Raw genomic sequence first — 19,985 nt, forward strand, 5'->3', positions numbered from 1 at the left:
TTAAATTTTAATTAAAAAATTTTCAGAAGAAAAAACAAAAAACTAATGATTCTTTGTATGGCCTAGGTCAGCCAGGCTGGATCACTGGAAATGGTGAAATGACAATCTGAGCTTGACCCAAATATAATTGTGGTTTATATGATAAGATTAGGTCAAGAAGTCCTCCCAATAGGAGGTGGGGTTCTTGGGTGTTGGGGCAAATTGCACTTTTATATATAAAAAAGAAAATATAAGGTTTTTTTTTTTTTTTTTGTAAAATTTATGTTCAAATTAGTCCTTTTATTACCATGCGAATTATCTTATAATTTGTTTTAAATAAAATTTTAAATTGAAGTTTCAATTATTATAACTAAAGTTTTAGTTTTAAATATTGAGACTTCATTTTTGAATTGAAAAAGGAATAAGACGGAGGAAAAGTAAAATAAATTAAGAAAACAAAAAAATTTCTCCAATTGACATGGATACAATGGGGTTAGTTTGAATATAAGTTTCCAAGGCAGTCCAATTTCCATATTATGTATGCCGGAAGGTTAGTTTGACTCAAAATTTGAGTTTTTTTTTTTTTTAATGAAAATTTTAAAATTACAGAATAAATAACAAAATAGTTTAATAATGAAAAATAATAAATGGTAAACAGAAAAATGCTTTATTGGTCAAGTGATTTGATAATCATAAAACATAGAAAGGCATATTATTGACTAAAGTGCACATCACTCAACTCAACTTTACTTTCCTTTTGGAAATTGAACGATGAGGAGCTCTCATTCACTAAAGGCTTTAAGAATTGTCTGGAAGCCGAAGAATCCTCCACTCCAATGGAAAAAAATGAAGAAGAAGAAGACCAAGAGATAGAATCATTTTCATCTGATGATGAAGAGGATAAGGGAGGAGCAGAAAAATGTATAAAGCATTACTCGTCCTCTCAAAGAATCTTATTGGTGGGTGAAGGAGATTTCTCCTTCTCCCTCTCCTTGGCCAAAGCCTTTGGATCTGGCCACAACATGGTTGCCACCTCTCTTGATACCCAAGGTATTACTATCAAATTTTGTTAAAGAAAATCTATGGGATTATTGATGGGGGTTTTGGTTTTTTCTTCTGTTGGATGTTGTGAACATGATCAGAGAGTTTATCAAGGAAGTACAGTAATGGGATTGAAAATGTGAGGCAGCTGGAAGCCAGATCATGCTTGGTGTTGCATGGAGTGGATGCAACCCAGATGAGCCAACACTTCTTTCTCAGGACCCAGAGGTTTGATAGAATCATCTACAACTTCCCCCATGTGGGTTTTCTCTATAAAGAGGATAGCTATTGCCAGATCCAGTTAAGTCCTTCCCCTTTCTTTTCCAAGTTCACCATCATTTCTTTATTTATATGATTGATTCTGTCTCTTGAATACCAAACTGTAAAGACTATTTGGTTGATGTTGCTATTGTTTTGGAGAATTTGTTGTTAAACAACCATTTTTGGAGATGGGGACCTAACTTTTGGATTATAGAGTTTGGTTTGAGTTTGACACTGAACCATCTGAACTACTACTTCCACTTTAGCATATCAATTTACCCTAGGGTGTAAAAGAAGAAAATTTGGAGACTTGAACAATTTTAACATAGGGGTTAGACAGATTCAACACTGAGACAGACCCACAATCAACACATATTCCAGTTGAGTGACATAGCTGTAGAACATGTATGGCAACATACTACACTAAAGGCTGTAGAATCATAGACAGGGCTGATCTGGCTTATCCTAAAAGCTTCCTCACTTGTGACTTCATACCTGCATAGCATAACCCTCATGTGGGAGACAGATAGGCCGGTCACGAATAGCTTCCTTTGCTCATGACCTCTCGTTCTCCTAGAAGCTTAAATTTTGTGGATTTGAACCCATAATGTACATCATACTCTCCAACATTAACCTTGGAATGAGGGCTGGGCATGAACATGATGTTCATTGCAACTTCCTTGGCTTCTTTGCTTTGTTATCACTTGCACGTCAAGCATGGGCAGAAATAGGGGAAGCCCATGTTACATAACAAAGAAAGAAGTCTCCCTCAAACACAGGAAAAGAAGCATACCTTCTAACAAATTTATAATACCATACAGTAATTATTAATCATACAAAAGCCTCAGCTAGAATTATTTGCCATAGATAACCCCACCAATGACAGAGTGACTCCTAATCGGTTTAATACATCAAGAATGGAGAAGGCAAACTTGATCTATGATTTAACAGATCAGGTCCTCTAATTCTCATCTAGACTGCCCTTTGTATGAATGAATGAGATATCACTCTGTTGTGGTTGATGGGAAGTTGGAAGCCATCTGATTTCAATTCATTGGTGCCAACTAATGAAGGTTGAACAAGAGATTGGTGAAGGGGTTTCTGAAGAATGCTAAAACATTGTTGAAAGAGGAAACAGGGGAGATTCATATAAGCCACAAAAATGGGGACCCTTACAACAAATGGGACTTGGTGAGAAAGGCAGAGAAGAACGGTTTGGTTTTACAAGACAGTGTGCCATTCTGCAAGGATGACTATCCGGGTTATGTCAACAAGAGAGCCCATGGCAGCTGCTCTGATGATACCTTCCATTTAGGAGATTGTACTACCTTCAAGTTCAGGCTTAAGAGTTTGAACTCATAGGAATATATGTACATGTTGGAATAAGGGTTCATAATAAAAATCTGGACTCTAATGCCATGTTATCTCCTTGTAATTGCCTTATATGTAACCTCGTATCTGCTATGAATCTATGATCCTCAAGGTTTATTTGTGACTATAGTGCAGTACAACCTTCTATATGTACATTGTCTACATTGTAATTTCATAATGCCTCTTTGCCATGAAAATGCAGGTTGAAAACTTGATGCCTGATGGTTGATGACTAAAGCAAAAATCTTAGGGTCTGTTTGGCAATTTTTTTTAAAACAGTTCACAAAAAAAAATAAGTTTTTGAAGATAGTTTTTAAGATCAGTTCTCAAAAGTTCAGTATGAAAAATAAAAACATTGTGAATTTATATTTATATTGTAAAAGTTTCTCACTTACTCTTTATGTATTCAATTTTTCTTTGGGTATTCAAAAAAAAAAAAAAAAAAAAAAAAAACTCAAAAACATCTTAAATATATTTTAATTTCTAAAGAATCATCACATTTTCAAAATATATCATCAAAAAATTGTTTTTAGTTCAAAACTTATCAAAAGTGTCTTTAAGGTTGGAAAATTGTTTCAATTTTTTGTTCACTCTGTATTTAAAAACGGTTTAGACTTATGCAGATTTTCATTAGAGATTAACACAAAATTTTTACTGTTTAACAATATTTTTAAAAACATTTCTTAAGAATTGGAGTCTGTTTGCCGTGTAATTTGAAACTAATTTTCTATTTTTAAAGATAAAATCTATTTTTAAAATTTTTTAATATTGTTTGGTCGTTATTATTTGAAAACTGTTTTTAAAAATAAAATAAAATAGAGAATAATTTTTAGAAAATAATTTATTACTTTTTTAAAACAAATTCTCCAAAATTATTTTTTGTTTAAAATTTATCCAACATAAATTATTTCAATTTTTTTTTTTTTGTTCAAACTTTATTTGGAATAGTTTGTAAGAAACAATATAAAAGCTCTCCACCTAGTATTTGTGTTTTAAATTGTTTCTACTATGCAAACGATACCACACATTTATTCTTAAAAAAAAAAAAAAAAAATCAAAAAACAATCTTTATAGAAAATTGATCAAACATTTTTTTTGAGGTGATGACTATTTTTGTTTTTACAAAAAAAAAAAAAAAAACTATTTTTAAAAGCAATTTCTAACAAGTAATTTCATGACTCTTTATGTGTGTTTTCTATGAACATGCAAATTGAATTCTTCTTCGTCAATGGCTTGAGGGAAAAATCTTCTTATCCATAGGGTAATTTCATGTTGCCTTCTTCGCTATGAATGCAAGTTGACTATTTTTTACTTTTTCCTTGATGACTCATGGATGAATCTTATTAAGCACCAAGTAATTTCATGATGCTTTCCTTGCCATGAAAATGTTGGTGAGTTCCTTATCAATGGCTTCAAGGAAAATCTTATCAACTACTTTTAGCCAAATTCAACCCATTATCTTGACCATGGCATGAAATATTTATTCTTACCACATGTAATGAATAATAATTTTATGGGTTATTTAATTAAAAGGAACTTTAAAAACCCAATTTTGAAAATTTAAGGGTTTGGTTGATAACTGTTTTTTAGAATAGTTTTCAGTTTTTCAAAATAATTTTTTGTTTTTCAAAACAAAAAAAGTAAAAAACACATTTGGTAATCAAATACTATTTTCTGTTTTTTTGTTTTCTGAAAATAGAAAATATGGTATTTTTAGAGAACATCTATTAGTTGTTTTCACTTATTTTTTAAGAGCTATTTTAAAAAATATAATTGTATAAACATCTATAATGATTAAAAATAAAGCCCTAGAAATAAAAATTATTTTTAAAACATAATTAAAAATATTAAAAACATGTTAAAAACATTTTATGTTCCAAACATATTTTTGTTCTACAAAACATTAGAAAATAATTTTCAAAAACTTTATTAAAAACTATTTAAAAAAAAAAGTTACCAAATTGGACATAACTCTTTATTTTTTATATCATAGTTTGACTAAAATACCCTAATTATTTTCTTGTGAAATAATAATTTATTTTAAAACCTATATGTATATACTTGAAATGGTTGTAGACATTTATATAAAAAATGAATCACCTTTAAAAAAAAAACATGGAAGAGATTAATATCACAAATACCAAATTATTTCATTATTTTTAACTAATTAATTCTAATTTGAGGATGCTCTAGAAGGCCAAAACTAAAGCTTATTTTTGATATTTTTTTCTAGTATAATTTAAAATATTTTTCAATTTTTATTTTTGATATTTTTTTCTAGTATAATTTAAAATATTTTTCAATTTTTTTAATATATATTAATTTATAAAACCTTTTTAAATGACAAGCCATTAGAATACAAATGAATATCGACATAATCTCAAATTTCTTTCACTAACCAAACATTTAATATAAGAATTTTGTATAATTAATAGCATGGAGAGATCTACTTTTGGTTTACATTGTCAAGATGCCCATGAATCAAATACGTCATTCAAATACATTATTTATTTTTATTATAAACTATTCTAAAACATCATTACCAATCCTAAATAATCATAAAGTCAACAATATCATGGATTGACGATGAAAACAATGATGAGAAGGAAGAAACAAAATAATTCTAACATATGTATACATAAAAGTCATCACTTTCACATTCATAAATTCATAATAAGATTTTTTTTTTCTACAATAATATATATCATATAATTTATATGCAATATCGAGATAAAAATGATCACATCAAAATTTTATGGAATCCCATTTTTTGATTTTTTTTTTTCTAAAAGAAAATATTAAAAAGTAAAGATTTACTAAAGTTTGGACAATCCACCTCCCTCGTGACACTTAGAACACAAGAATTGTGAAAAAATGAAAAAAAAAAAAAAAACCAATTCCCGGATTTCAGTGATTTTGCTGATGGGGAGAAGAAGACAATCATGAAAATAAAAATTAAAAATGGACGTAGGGTATATCTACATATATTATTTTCCTGAGAATCTACGAAAACGAATCTCTTTTTTAGAGTCATGTATAAAAGTTCATAGAAACTGATAAGGGCAAGTCCTTTTGTTTGATGAATTGGTCGACTTCACGTCAACTTGTGTTAATTTCCCACTGGTTTTGAGGAATCCATGGGAGCCATTCAATCAAAAATTCCCTTTTCTCATTCTTTTTCTTACAGAAGACTTCCTCAATCCCCCGATTCACAGAGCCAACCTCTTCTTCTCCAAGATCATGAGGTATAGTATGAGTTATATCAGTACTTCTTGTTTTTGGGGTGCGTATATGTACCACAGTAATCGATGGTTCCTTTTTTGTCGTTTATAACATATGGTGCAGATCACGAAAGAAGAAAGATTTCAAACTGATAATAATGAAGCTAAGAAGAAAGCTATGTTGAAAGAGATAAGGGAGACAAATTCCAACTTCTCCAGGCTAGAGACCAGGATTTCTAAGGAAATGGTTAGTTTTTTCTCCTGGGGGAAAGTATGGTGATCTGTAAACATTACTCATGGTTTCTCTCAATGGATGACAGGATAAAAGAGAAGGAGCCCTCACTGCCCTCAGGAAAGATGTTAGTGAGCTGAAGATTCGGGTTGGGAAAATAGAAAACACCCCTGGATTGGATGCTGTGAGTTCGTGAACTTTTGTTGATTTGAAGTTCCATCAAGCTATTAGAAAATTAACCATTCTATAACCCAATTGAATTGCACTTTATTTTATTAAAGAAGGTGAAGAAACAAGAAGATGAAATTGAAAAACTTAGGCAAAGAAATGCTGCTTTGGAGCACGAAACCAAGGAGATGAGAACCGCAGTAGATGATCTAAAGTACATAGTTTTTAACTCCATGGTACGTTTAGAACTCTTTCTTGATATAATTCTAATGTATAGTTGGGGTAATTGATTTCGGGTGTAGGAGTTTTGTGACTGACTTTAATAGTCTTGTTCAGCAGGCACCTAGCCCCACTGCAGCTGTTGCACCGCAGGTCACAGGCCCTGAAATGAATGATCTAGTTGGCTGCCTTGTTGTGCTGATATTTTTAATTTCTATACTCATAGGCATCAATCTATGAGAAGTTCTTCTATATGATATGAAAGTTTTCTGTGGTTGGTATAGATCTGTGAGAAGTTCTAATATGTAATGTCTCAAATTCTCAGCAAGAATTGTTTATTTTATTTTATGTTTTCAGTTCCCATATTCCTTTTGGTTCAATTTATAAGAGTTTCTTTCAGTGTCTCAAAGTGAAATACCAATTTTCTTGAGCTCATACCATGACAGAAGGGGATTTCATAGAGAACTATATTTTGCTCATGGTTCTGAGGTAACTGTATGCGGTTTGCTTGGAGATCAATGTGACAGTACTAAAAGAACTGAAAAATGGACAGCTACCCTTGTTTTGTTAGTGGTCAATGATCATAGATTCATAGTTAGTAAATTTCATCTCAAATTAACAAAACCCAGACTAAAAATCAACTCAAGAATCAAGCTTCCTATGATGGAAGCAACCAAAAGCAATTCCATCAGGATCCCCTTTCCTGAATTGAGCTCCAAATCCTCTCCTCCCCTCTCCTTATTTCCTCTTGTTCTGCAACATGATATAATGATCTACTTCCAATCATGTAAATATTGTTTTTTTTATTCCAATGGGCATATATGTAGTGCTAAGAAAATTTTTCCCCTATGAGTCATCATTGTGTCCCATGTGATTGTAGAGTCAAACAGATGAACACCACTTGCAAGGCCAAACAAACTCCCACACTCGATTTCAATCACATAGATGACTTCAAAACATGTCTATAAGATTAAGAGGACCTCATGCGTATATAGCTCATAAACTTTTTTCTTTTATCTGAGATGAGATATCAGACCTAAAGCATACCACAAGTTATAGGATAATACCTCTTCATAGAAAACTTGCACCATTAGTTCACTCTACCACATCATTTCTTCAAAGACTTGGGCCAACCATCGTGCATGTATTCACAACTTGGTGAAACTTTTTTCTGTAAGCAATTCTTCAAGAGAAGCGACAAAGACACATGACCTTGATTTTTGCTCCATGGCTAGAAGTTCTTGATGTGAGCATAATGGCAAAAAATGGTATCCTTATGGATGAATACTGCAGATAGCTGCCAAAGGATTTGTAACTTGGAGCTCCTAGATATTAAGTGCTATGCACATCCAGTTATTTAAATTACTAAAGAAAGGGTATGGAATCTGGAATGAGTTTAAGCATCAATACCATATTCAAAAGAAGTTTTGCTTTGTTTCAATGCTTAAGATGGGATGTTGGGTTTGAATTTCAGACTTGTAGGTGGAACCTACTTGGATTTACATTATTTTATTTTATTTATTTATTTATTTATGGTTTTATAATGAAACTTGTATAAAAAAAAACTGATATTTTCATTGTTCTTTTAGTCAAACATTTCCAAATGATTATGACTCACATGAGATGTGATATTTGCCCTAGTTTAGAATTTTCATTTCTTATATTTAAAGGATATTAATTAATATTAATAATGACTTCATTTTTTTTTGGGGAGAATTATGTTTTGGGGGTAGATGGGCCCCCAAATTAACAAAAGGTCCATGTAACTCTTCAAATTGAGCCCAAGACCCAATGAAAGTATGGAAATTGAGTTGAAGGATATCATCCTTCATTATTTCCAAAAATGCCCTTTGTTGATTTTGAGAAAAAAAATTAATATTTTTGAAAAATACTTTTATTTAATTTAATATTTTTAAAAAATACTTTTATGTAATTTAATATTTTTTAAAATACTTTTATTTAATTTAATATTTTTTAAAAATAAATTTATTTAATTTAATTTTTTTAAAAATAAATTTATTTAATTTAATATTTTTTTAAATACTTGAATTTAATTTTATATTTTTGAAAAAAAATTATTTAATTTAATATTTTTGAAAACTACTTTTATTTAATTTAGTATTTTTGAAAAAAAATTATTGAAAAAAAATTATTTAACTTAATTTTATAAAATATTTTATATGTGTTCTTAAAGGGTATATTTGTCCGTAACTATTTCATATCCTTCAACTCAATTTGAAGAGTTATATGAACCTTTTGTTAATTTGGGGGTCCATCTACCCCAAAAGATAATTCTCCCTTTTTTTTGTTCCCAAAGACTAATTCTATTAAAATTTAAAAATCAAATGGAATCAAACATTATCTTATTGATATGATCATGAGACTTCATGATAAATAAAGACTAAGAAAAAATGTGAAGTCTTTAAATTAATCCATACGATAACAATGATGAAACTTATAAGGGTCATCGTCTTGCTCACAGTGGAAGATGGTGGGAAGACTGCCTACTGCTGCTAACAAATGATTCTGCAACAGGCCAATTATCTTGTGACACAAAAGTGAAAAAATCCAATTTATGAGTGATCTTATGCATTGATGTAACCACTGTCCATTAAAATATAGATCCTTATTTGACTAGAGAAAATGTCACATGGTATAAATAATAGTAGCCTTAATGAAGAAGAAACTTCATACTTCCTGTGAATTTTACATTTAAAATGTACAAAATTCAACAAGAGAAACGCTTGGATTCATCCCCACACACCCCCCAAAACAAACGGCCTTTTCCCTTGTCCTCAATAATGATAATAATGATGATGGTGATGTTTGATGTTCTTCTAGAAAATGTCGTAATGAATTTCAGTTCCATTTCATTTCCTAAGACTTTTATGATTTAATCCTTATTGAATTTAATGGGTGGTCCGGCCTTGTTTAATGGTATAAACGTGTAGGGTAAAAGTGGGGTTGAATTGCTCCTCAAAAGTCTTGTGTTTACACCTTTGTATTTGTAATAGCACTTTCAGTGGAAGTTTCTGAGAAGTAGAGGGTGAAAACAGACGTGGACTCGAAGACGACTGAAAACTTCCTTGTGGGTTCTTGGTAAGTTGTAAGAAGTCTGGTGTTTCGGTGGGCAGCTGATGTTTAAAAATGATGTAAGATTAGTCTTGTAGTGATAACTAATTAGTATAGCCTGTGTGTTGGATGGACCTGTGTTGACCCTAATACAATGGAGCTTGTCCTGCCTTTTATAGTCCTCTGAAAGTATCCGTTGCATATGTCTGAATCTGATCATCATATCTCAACGGTTTCTGACAGATATATGTGAAACTCATACAGGTGTTCATTTTTAATTTGATTTGATGCTCATGTTTTAGGGTGTCGAATCTCAGTTCTGTTATCTGATATATGATGGATTGACTTTGGTTTCGGGGTCGAAGTCGTTTAGCCAATAGCAGTGAAAGTCTTGTTCATGAAAAAGTACTTTGTGTTTTCATGTATGTTTCTGCTAGGCTATTTCAAGCAATATTCTTCCATGCCATTTTTTCAACTCAGATTCTGAACTCCTATGTGTTCTGCAGTGGATTCTAGTATATATGGAATCTGTTTATGACATAGACCTTTTCTGAAGATTTTCAGGTTTTGAAGGTTTCTGTCAGAGAATAGAACTCTGCTTGACAGAAGAAAGCTATCAAATTTGTTAGCATACAGAGCAGGAGAAGCAAATATGGGAATCAAACAGTCAAGGCCTCAGAGCTATCACCATAATACCCCATATCAATATCCCCCTCCCACTCCATCAATTCCTAGTTCTTCACCCTACCATTCCTATTCTGGAAGATACGTTGACCCTGAGAGAAGTGGCCTGCATCCCCCTCCCACTCCATCAATTCCTAGTTCTTCACCCTACCATTCATATTCTGGAAGATACGTTGACCCTGAGAGAAGTGGCCTGCAGGCAAGGTACTCAAGAATTGGAGATGATTACAGCTCTCTAGAGCAGGTACCCAACTTCTTCATTTCTCTTCCCACTTTTTAATTCCTGGTTTGGAATGTAAACAACTGTAAGCACTTCCTAACCGGGGTTTTGAGAAATTAAAAGCACTGTGATATTTACTAATTTGTTGAGTTTTGCTACCATGGGAGTTCAGCTTAGCTGTGGATCATTGTTTTTTTTAGGTGACAGAAGCTCTGTACCAAGCTGGTTTGGAATCTTCCAACCTTATTGTGGGGATTGATTTTACCAAAAGCAATGAGTGGACAGGTGCTCGTTCCTTCAATCGAAAAAGCCTGCATCATGTGGGTGATTCTTTGAACCCATATCAGCAGGCTATATCAATTATTGGAAGGACTCTTTCAGCTTTTGATGAGGATAATCTCATTCCTTGTTATGGCTTTGGTGATGGTTGGTACTGTACTTTTACTTGTTTTGATGAGGCTCCTGAAGGATCTGAAAACTCAAGATTGTTTCATCTTCATTTCTATCTTGCAGCAACCACACATGATCAAGAGGTTTTCAGCTTTTTCCCAGATGATAGGCCTTGCAATGGCTTTGAGGAAGTACTTTCTCGTTACAAAGAACTAGTCCCACAAATTCGATTAGCCGGTTGGTTTAAATAGTTCTCCTAACTTGGTTTTCCATCATTTTTTTGGGGGGAAAGTTAATCAGAAATGAGAAAAGGATTGTTTTCTTATATGACAGGACCAACTTCTTTTGCTCCCATAATAGAAACTGCTATTGAAATTGTGGACACCAGTGGTGGTCAGTACCATGTTCTTGTGATTATTGCTGATGGGCAGGTCAGTTGTTAAATATGCATTTATCAACTGTTTTTAATTTGGTGTTTTGCGGTTTTCCTCTGACTAGGGTTTTTACCCATTATTTCCATGGCTTTCTGAGTCTGATATGCTTGATTCCAACACAATATGCAAGGTGACAAGAAGTGTAGACACACGCTATGGCCAGTTAAGCCGTCAGGAACAAAATACAATTAACGCCATTGTCAAAGCAAGGTTCTGCTATTATAAAGTATTCCTATTCTGTAAGGTAATTTATACAGAATGTTTCTTGAAACCAATCCATCTCTCTGCAGCGAATACCCCCTGTCAATAGTTCTGGTTGGCGTTGGGGACGGGCCATGGGATGTGATGCAGCAGTTCGATGACAACATTCCTTCCAGGGCTTTTGACAATTTCCAGGTTAGGAAGCAAAACTGATAGACTCTTGAAACCAACTTGTGTCAGCTTCAAGTTTTAGGTCTCTAATGGTTGTTTATTTGTCCACTGCAGTTTGTGAATTTTACAGATATTACGAGGAGAAACACTTCTATATCCAAGAAAGAAGCTGATTTTGCTCTGGCAGCATTAATGGAGATACCATCACAGTACAAAGCAACATTAGACCTCCATCTCTTGGGGTATTTTCACTACTTACTAGCATGCATTTTATGATAAGGAGTGAAATTTTTCTGGGGTATTGAGACTGTTTGTTGTCCTGTTATTTTCTGCAGATGTAGAAGAGGAACTCCTGGGAGGACTCCTCTTCCTCCTCCTGTTAAAATCCACCCAATAGTAAACTCCTATACTCCATACCAGGGTTCAAGCAACTTTGAACAGAGCATTGCATATCCTTTTGCTCCTTCTCCTGCTCCCACAGACAATTCTTCGCATAACAGGGTAGGATTCTATTTGTATTTGCAGCTACTTACACATACATCTGCTTGCATGCAAGATACAGCGTAAAGCAAACTTAGATTTCCTGCTTTTAGTATAAGATCTTATCCAACCTTTTGTGTTATTTTCTTGATGGTTGTTCAATGATTTGCAGAACTGTCCTGTATGTTTCTTTAGTACAAAAGATCTTGCATTTGGATGTGGGCATCAGGTAACTAAACCAATTCAGAGTTTCCATGCTATTTTCTCCTTTACTTTTGTTTTTAACTTTTATACATCTTCTGCAGGCTTGTTATGAATGTGGAAAGGAGTTGGTGAATTGCCCTATTTGTCGTACTCACATTACTACTAGAATAAGACTCTATGACTGATGCATCAAGCTGTGCATCCAGATTTGGGGACTTGACAGAATGAAGAATGTTTGGGATGATGAGGGCTCCTGCACTGCCCTAAAGCTATTTCAGAGCCTTTTATTATGCCTCTGTAAATACTAGTATTCCCCAAATCTTCACAAACAATGTGATTCTGTATGCTTTTGATTTCTACTTTCAAAGTTTGAATTGGGCACTTGGTGATCGCTCGTCATTTTTTTTTTTTGTTTGAAGGAGATGGTTTGGCTCTTTTCTTATGGTGACTTTATTTTCCTTCTTTGAAAGGGGTTCATCTGCACTATGAATGGTTTAAACGACTTTTTTTTCCTTCCTTGAAGGAGTTCATCTGCACTATGAATGGTTTAAACTCCATGGAAATGTGACATATTACGCTTTCTCATCGATGCATTCTGGGGAACTATGGGATTTACAGTTTTGGGTTGGATAGAATCTAAGGATCTTCATTTGGGAAAAGTAACTCTTTGCATTTGTGATGACCCTGTCAAGGAAAAAAGGAGGTTGTTGTCACCCTGCCAAACACAGCAATTTTGCAACAAGTAATGATACATGATCATTTTCAAGAAATTCAGTCATGTTTTCATCGTAGTCCAAGAAGTGTAACAATTTTTCCATTCCATCAGTAATGCCTGTACAGAGAGACTCCCATTCCATGGAACTCCTCATCAGGCAGAAATCTAAAACATCCCTCTACACAGACTGCATTTGCTGACCTTCTTTCTTTGTTTGAAACTCTAATCTATCTATCTTGTTAGTATTTTGATCATTCGGGTTTGGGTTTAACGCTCTAATCTTTGCGCAGGGAAAGCTTACCAAGGTCTTAACTGAACAGAAATTTCCTTGTGGATGATTACAGTAGATGAGCTCTCATTTCTTTGGAGGTCAACTTTACCACTAAGCGGTATGCGTTTGCGATCAAGATCATTTGAAAAGAAATCTACTTACACCATTTTTTGTTATTAAGGCCTTTCATACCTCAACTCATCCACTTCATTTTCAAAGCACTTTACAACTATTTTGGTTTGGACTGAAAACTACGAAGATAACTGGTTAATGGGATAAAAGGAATCAACTAAAGTGGATTCAATGCATGTAGTTCAAGTTGAACGCTACGGACAAACATGTTTGGCTTACACGAAAAAGAGAACTGCCTAATCTCTCTCAGTAACTTCCAACTTGTTGCTTCCACCATCTTTCACAGGTTAATATCCAATAAGGTACTTTGAATGGCTGTAGAAGTAATGGAAAAGACAACTTCATAAAGCTAAGATAGTGTGAAACTTAGAAAAACTGTGCGAAAATTGGGTCTTCTGGTCAAAAAATGCGGACATTGGAGACGCTCGTGGTAGTTGAAGATAGACATCAAATGAGTGGACGACCAAGAAATTGCAAGACCCATCACTCTTTGATTGAATATTGTTGAAGGAGATGATAAGGCACATACTGGTATATATAGGATACAAGAGAGCACATAGCTTGACATTCTTCAATTTGAGACTCAGGAAACAGTTATGAGGAAAGAAATCTTGGTGACTGCTCTGGCATGGCTCCTAGTGGTGGCATTCATTGTCACCTATGCAACTGCAACTGATCATTTCCAGGCTGTTGATCATATGGTTCATCCCCAAGGTAAAATAATTTGCTTGCTCATGATATGCATCTAATCCTGATTTTGTCACTCAGAAAGTCTGTATATATTATGTTCAAACCTGGGTTCATTTGTATGTGCTGGTGACTTGTGTTGAAATCTGCAGCTGGGTGTCGATGCTGCTGGTTCATTTGGAAGCCTCGCATCAGTTGTGGGAAAGCCTGCTGTGGGGATGGATGTTGCAGTCTGAAGTGATGCATCAGGAACTCCAACAATAACTATGATAATAGGAAGCTGCAATGTCTTCCCCAGAAGCAAAATAAACCTAGTTATATCCTAAAAATGACCTGGAAATAAGGAGCTTCTGTATGAATTTTTCCTAAACGGGATGTCTTTTGATATTCAGATTACATAAACTCTAGCATATACATCAGTTTACTGCTTGTCAACAATCAGCCATTTGCACACTAGAGACAGGATTGGATTAGCATTTATGTCATAAAAATTGAAATTAAAAAAAAAAAAAAACAAAGGAGAATGTAAAACATATAAACAGCAACTACTTTCATAATACAACTAATCAAGTAAGCAAGTCATCTTGCAGTAATATGAAGACAAAGATAAGTGGAATATAGATTGCAAATGGGCAATTCAGTACATAAGGTTATACTCTGTTTCTGATATAATCATATAACTTCCTACTACAGCCTAAAATAAATTTGAATATCTGATTTCGAATATTTCTAAATAACTATAGTATTCCTTCATCTATGTAACCTGTGAGTTTCAGAAGAGGGGACCGTGAAAAACCCGCTAAAGAAACTGCCTTTCACAGTATATAAATCCAGAAGCCCCATAAAATCAAAATCCAAAAATTGACCTGTCCACCAGATGCTTCAACATTTGAAGAACTACTGTCTGTGATCCCAACGAGAAACCTACAATCCCCAACTGAAGGGTCCAGGAAAGTGACAATCCCAAGCCCATCAAAGTCACAGCTCTGTGAATTCTGCTTTTTTACTTGATAGTAGCTGTTGAATGCATACGAGATATTTCCCTTTGCCCCAATTTCATTGCATGATCCTCCATAATTGAGTGTTGTACAGTCTGCACTGCTGCAAGCAATTTTCATATGGTTTGCCACTCCAGACAGATCCCTGGATGGGTTTGCCACACACCACCTAGATGGGAGATACTCAACATCCCTTGCATTCTTCAATAACCCATTGCCTAAACCAAGGTTTAATGGATACTTAGCCTGGCCGTCAAAGGAGAAAATCCCCCAGTGCCTCTCAAAGGTCCCTGGAAGTATGCTCTTTGCCTCTTCATCAAGTAGACTGAAAAGGTAAATATCCATGGGGGGAACACCTGGTCTGAGGGGGGTTCCTTTGTTACTTAGGACATGGTTTATGAGGCCTTGGTTGAAAGCCTTTGCAGCAGTGAGGTTTGCACTGATGGCTCCATCAGTAGGCCAACCCACCTCCCCGATTACTATGGGCATCTGACCATACCCGAGTTTATTGAGGGCAGCAACTAAGGTGTCAAAATTTCCATCAAATGCATTGTAGTAAACATTTGCCCCATCTGTAACAGCGTGGTTTGTCCCCCCAAAGAATGCATAATCTTGTGGGAAATCTGAGTTCCCATAGAGGCTCAGAAACGGGTAGATATTGACGACAAATGGGGAACCGTTCGTGTTGAGGAAAGAAACGATTTGAGTCATAATTTGAGTCAGTTCAGATCGGAAGGCTCCTTGAGAAGGAAGAGAAGACTCATAGGCATCAGCGTTACAAGGGACCACTAGTTTTACAAAGTTTGCAACATTTGCTTTGGCCAAGGACTGTTGTAGATTGAGCAGAGCAGGGACGACATAGGACTGGAATTGCCCCGAGTAACTAGTGAGGAAGGGCTCATTTCCAACTGCAACATACCTGCCATCAAATTGTAAGAATCAAATCTATTGTTGAAAATCTGGAAGTTGTGATATCATTGAAAATTACTACCTCATCTAAGATCCTACACATGCTGCACGAACAGATATTAATAAGATCACTAAGAATATTTGAATTTGTTTTCAAACAATATACAATAATTCTAACAATTTCTACAGCCAAAAGAGTTCCTATTGCTGGCTGTTCGATAGTCCCAAATATAGGGGGATCAACTATGGATTCTCAAGGTCGGAGATGTTTCTCAGTTTTGTCCAGACTCAATGATTAGAACAGGCAATAGGGTAACCTACACCGGCATTCATCCATATCACTAATCTCCCATGCAGTTTTGATATAGTATCATTTAACTTCCGTGAACATTTCCTGCAGTTACACAGTTTACCTCAACTAATTGTAAACCAGCATCTCAATCAGAGAAAAACAATCTTTCAAGGAAGTCCAACACAGCCCAATGGACTATCAGTTGTTTCAAGCTGAGGGCAGTGAACAGGAGTTCTTTACTACAGACATAAAGGAAATACTAAAAATAAGTTGAAACGTGTGGTTCTTTAAATCAATTTCAATAACAGTAGCTCTACAGAGAAATTATTCCAATCACAAAGGATCAATAATTCAAATCTTTTGTGTGGCCAAAGAGCATTGCCTGATATTGAAAATGGTAAAAGAATTAAGCTTTTTTAGATGTGCCATCAGGTGTTCTAGTGTTAACAGAATACACAAGGATTGGGAACTGAAAGGAATTTTTTGGTGGTCAAAGATTTTGAAAAAGTTATGAAATAATCTGAGAAGCTCTGAAGCATATTTCCTCAAGGTTACTACATGGAAGTTTGACAAGGGATAAAGGTTTCTTCCCCCTTTTACTAATATAAAGGGCTCTGCAAAGTATTCTTATTCGGTCAATTGTGGCCTCTCTTGTGGTTTTGGGACAGTCTTTCTTTAATTTTCTCATGAGGTCCCAAAGATTGTAAACAGCTACCAAATTATTCAAAAAATTTACAGGGTTAGTTGAAATAATTATATTATTATGAAATTCCCTACTTCCAGAGATAGAAATTTCTTCTTCTAACATGAATTACTTTCTCTCAAATTCATCTTTTGATTTTCTTCCAAATTATTTCATGTTCTTCTTCCTAGCTAACTTCCATGTTCCCAATTATTCTACTGGAAGCTAAATCGAAATCACCAAAGGCATCACTTTGTTTTCCTTTTTAAAACTGTTACCTCCCCAACAGATGCAGTCCAATGGCATCAAGATTATTAATAACTGAACCAATCAAATTAGAAACTCTGTGAATTCACATCTATAGATCCAATTAACTAAACAACATGAACAATTACAACATACTCCACTTGGAAGACAAAACCAATCACCAAAAGATTCAACAGAACCAACTTTAATAGCTAAACTCACCCCAGTTCATTCTCTTCACTTATTTTCACAAATCAAATCCTATATGGTCCATCAAACTTCTACATCTTAGCAAGCAACAGCCATAAAATTGGAATCCACATTAAAAATTGACCTTAAATTGAAAACCCAGCAAAAATCAAAGGAAAGAACACAAGTTGAATCTCAACAAAATAAAGCACAGCAAGCTACATACCTGATATCCACACCACCTTTACCCATATATCTGGATAGATTCTGACTAACCCACAAGTCACAAGCATCAGTAGAAGAACTAAAAACAGACAACATCTCATTTGGGATCCCAACCATGACCTGAATTCCACTCCCCCTCAAAGCATTTAGGCAATATGGGTCTGCATCAAACAGCTTCACCTTCTCTATCTTGTTCTGTTTGAAGAGATCCACCACCGTGGAGGGTGACAGCTTGTGCAATGACAATGTTCCCCAGTTCACTCCTATCCCTGACTCTGCCATTAGAACTGAGCTTGAAATGAACACCAGAACCAGAAAAGCAGCAGCTGTGAAATGGGTTTGTGCCATTTTTGCCTGAAAGACCAGATCAAGAATCATTCTACCATTACCATCTCATCTGACAGATAGCTCTGCTTGTAGGCATAGGCGGTGTGAGCGTCACGGAGCCTTATAAACAGCTGATTACAACAGCCTAACCGCCCCAAACCCAAAGGTAAAGTGAAAAAACCTTGCAGCCACTGTGACGTAGATGCCCCACACTGATGTGCTTGGGCTCCTGATAGCCTTTGAAACTTTTGTCCCCTTTCCAAACAATTAGCTTTTTCTTAAGAGAAAATCAGAAAAATCATAAAGATTTTTTTTTTCTTTTTTTGGTATTTGGTATAATTTATTGGTTATAAAATTAAGGAGAGAAAAATTGAAACGTTTCACTTGCTTGATCACACTGAAAATAACTCACATTTAACTCAACCATTGAAACTCATATTTAAAACTGTCAATTGTTCAACACATGGTTGATTAGAGGTTGAAATTCTCCTGCATATATTACTTTCTGATACTTACTCTTTTGTTCAATCATTATCTATACTACCCACTTGAAAATGGGATATGGGGATTTAAAATATATATTTTTTTTCACATTTTTTACACTTTAGTTAGCTTAAATCAATCATTAACTTCAAGTTTTTCTTATAAAAAGAAGTGAACCAGGCCAAATTTCAAAACACCCACCCTCATGCTCTCTCACATGGGCTCAAATGGAGTTATGGACTAATAGGATATGATGTTGACACACCACCAAAGGTTTAATGCCTCACATCTACCATATTTAAGGTCTTTCCAGTCATCAATCACGCCCATTCGAGGGCTTGGGTACTCATTTTGGTTGGATCATGCCTAGAGAACTTGCATCCCGAAATCCCGGGATTTTGAATAAAACACAATTATTTTAAAAAATATTCATTAAAATGTGATATTTTTAAAATTATTTTATTTTAATTATTTTTTTTAAAAGCCTGTTGTAAAAAACATCTTAAATTCAAAAATAATTCTTAAAATATCATATTTTAATAACCATTTTTTAAAAATAATCATAAGGCGGTTTCATTAAAAAATTGAACTTGATGAGTCATGTTTTTGACACAAGTCCTCAGGCGAGACAGCATCCTTATCGTTATCCATCATTTTTGCACTAAGTCTTCATGAGACTGCCTGATGGAACAAATGAATCAAATGTCACTGTGTCTTTACTACCATACAAAGGAATGTATTCTCGAGTGCAACCGACTTCCACATCGAAGTGGCACTTTCTGGGATGTGGACCACACAGAGGGGGCCAGGTTTTTTGTAATCCTTTTCCTCCCACAGCATCATCGCGTACGTGGCTCTCCATATAACGGTTCAAGAAAAAATGGTAGGCCCCGAGAATTCGTCCCACCACCGACACGTTTGTTTCAACTGTGAGCAAAGCAAATTATAGAGGCCACTGCTGCAATACTAAAAATGGAGAATATTCCAACTGTGAGCAAAGCAAATTCTATAGGTGACTGCCTCAATACTAAAAATGGTGAAACTTGAAAGCTCTAGAGGTCACTATTAGGGGTGATGATTGGTGATAGTTGCGTTCTTATAAGAGATTAGATACCGTTTAAAAATATAAATTCAAATAAAACCTAATTATTAAATATATAATATATTATATAACTTATTTAATAATCAATTTTATTTGAATTAATATGATTAATCTCTCATACTAATATATTTGGAATTCAATTAATTTATTTATTAAAAAAATAAATGAAATAAATATAGATTAAAAAAGTTATAATTATAATAATGTTAATTATTTATTAATTAATTAATAATTGATTTATAAATTAATTAATTCATCAAAGTCAATACAAATTTGACCTAAAACAACTACTTGTTAAATGAGTTATAAAAGTCAGATATAAATTTGATCTAAAATCCAAATCCATAAAAAAATGTGTCGCATTCAAATCATGTTGAAA

General features: G+C 34.2%; 4 protein-coding genes across 11 annotated transcripts; 3 read left to right on the plus strand and 1 right to left on the minus strand.

Annotated features, from left to right (window-relative positions):
- The first annotated feature begins 735 nt into the window (after positions 1 to 735).
- On the plus strand, positions 736 to 2,827 carry LOC117923296 (uncharacterized protein At4g26485-like). The gene is made up of 3 exons (XM_034841519.1): positions 736 to 1,029; positions 1,122 to 1,320; positions 2,355 to 2,827. The coding sequence occupies exons 1-3, from the start codon at positions 816 to 818 to the stop codon at positions 2,641 to 2,643; spliced, it is 702 nt and encodes a 233-aa protein (XP_034697410.1). The 5' UTR covers positions 736 to 815; the 3' UTR covers positions 2,644 to 2,827.
- A 2,900-nt stretch (positions 2,828 to 5,727) lies between these two features.
- Positions 5,728 to 6,907, plus strand: LOC117924262. 2 transcript variants are annotated; one of them, XM_034842856.1, is made up of 5 exons: positions 5,728 to 5,897; positions 5,998 to 6,120; positions 6,194 to 6,289; positions 6,387 to 6,509; positions 6,613 to 6,907. In XM_034842856.1, exons 1-5 carry the CDS (start codon positions 5,790 to 5,792, stop codon positions 6,730 to 6,732), a joined length of 570 nt encoding a protein of 189 aa, XP_034698747.1. In that variant the 5' UTR covers positions 5,728 to 5,789; the 3' UTR covers positions 6,733 to 6,907. The 2 variants fall into 2 exon arrangements, with proteins under 2 accessions (XP_034698747.1, XP_034698746.1); XM_034842855.1 differs by having other exon boundaries at positions 5,729 to 5,897; positions 6,610 to 6,907.
- Positions 6,908 to 9,518: 2,611 nt separating this feature from the next.
- Positions 9,519 to 14,572, plus strand: LOC117923604 (E3 ubiquitin-protein ligase RGLG2-like). 7 transcript variants are annotated; one of them, XM_034841973.1, is made up of 13 exons: positions 9,668 to 9,828; positions 10,121 to 10,492; positions 10,669 to 10,894; positions 10,982 to 11,095; positions 11,192 to 11,289; positions 11,423 to 11,502; positions 11,583 to 11,688; positions 11,779 to 11,906; positions 12,000 to 12,165; positions 12,317 to 12,373; positions 12,450 to 13,452; positions 13,753 to 14,180; positions 14,306 to 14,572. In XM_034841973.1, exons 2-11 carry the CDS (start codon positions 10,217 to 10,219, stop codon positions 12,531 to 12,533), a joined length of 1,335 nt encoding a protein of 444 aa, XP_034697864.1. In that variant the 5' UTR covers positions 9,668 to 9,828; positions 10,121 to 10,216; the 3' UTR covers positions 12,534 to 13,452; positions 13,753 to 14,180; positions 14,306 to 14,572. The 7 variants fall into 7 exon arrangements, with proteins under 7 accessions (XP_034697865.1, XP_034697864.1, XP_034697870.1 ...); XM_034841979.1 differs by having other exon boundaries at positions 10,121 to 10,299; positions 10,387 to 10,492; positions 12,450 to 14,180; XM_034841974.1 differs by lacking the exon at positions 9,668 to 9,828 and adding an exon at positions 9,519 to 9,591 and having other exon boundaries at positions 12,450 to 14,180.
- A 170-nt stretch (positions 14,573 to 14,742) lies between these two features.
- On the minus strand, positions 14,743 to 18,188 carry LOC117923603 (glucan endo-1,3-beta-glucosidase 5). Its single transcript, XM_034841971.1, has 2 exons — positions 17,696 to 18,188; positions 14,743 to 16,070 (listed from the first exon to the last, which is right to left on the minus strand). The coding sequence occupies exons 1-2, from the start codon at positions 18,070 to 18,072 to the stop codon at positions 14,969 to 14,971; spliced, it is 1,479 nt and encodes a 492-aa protein (XP_034697862.1). The 5' UTR covers positions 18,073 to 18,188; the 3' UTR covers positions 14,743 to 14,968.
- Positions 18,189 to 19,985: the final 1,797 nt, after the last annotated feature.

Source organism: Vitis riparia, chromosome 10 (assembly GCF_004353265.1).
Source record: "Vitis riparia cultivar Riparia Gloire de Montpellier isolate 1030 chromosome 10, EGFV_Vit.rip_1.0, whole genome shotgun sequence".
NCBI lineage: Eukaryota > Viridiplantae > Streptophyta > Magnoliopsida > Vitales > Vitaceae > Vitis > Vitis riparia.

Coding starts and splice junctions, on each gene's coding strand:
- LOC117923296 (XM_034841519.1), top strand. CDS start 816: ATGGAAAAAAATGAAGAAGAAGAAGACCAAGAGATAGAATCATTTTCA. Junction 1,030..1,121: donor CACCTCTCTTGATACCCAAG/GTATTACTATCA, acceptor GAACATGATCAG/AGAGTTTATCAAGGAAGTAC. Junction 1,321..2,354: donor GATAGCTATTGCCAGATCCA/GTTAAGTCCTTC, acceptor CAACTAATGAAG/GTTGAACAAGAGATTGGTGA.
- LOC117924262 (XM_034842855.1), top strand. CDS start 5,790: ATGGGAGCCATTCAATCAAAAATTCCCTTTTCTCATTCTTTTTCTTAC. Junction 6,290..6,386: donor ACACCCCTGGATTGGATGCT/GTGAGTTCGTGA, acceptor ATTTTATTAAAG/AAGGTGAAGAAACAAGAAGA. Junction 6,510..6,609: donor ACATAGTTTTTAACTCCATG/GTACGTTTAGAA, acceptor AGTCTTGTTCAG/CAGGCACCTAGCCCCACTGC.
- LOC117923604 (XM_034841974.1), top strand. CDS start 10,217: ATGGGAATCAAACAGTCAAGGCCTCAGAGCTATCACCATAATACCCCA. Junction 11,290..11,422: donor TGATTATTGCTGATGGGCAG/GTCAGTTGTTAA, acceptor ACAATATGCAAG/GTGACAAGAAGTGTAGACAC. Junction 11,907..11,999: donor TTAGACCTCCATCTCTTGGG/GTATTTTCACTA, acceptor TATTTTCTGCAG/ATGTAGAAGAGGAACTCCTG.
- LOC117923603 (XM_034841971.1), bottom strand. CDS start 18,072: ATGATTCTTGATCTGGTCTTTCAGGCAAAAATGGCACAAACCCATTTC. Junction 16,071..17,695: donor AAAGGTGGTGTGGATATCAG/GTATGTAGCTTG, acceptor ATTTGATGGCAG/GTATGTTGCAGTTGGAAATG.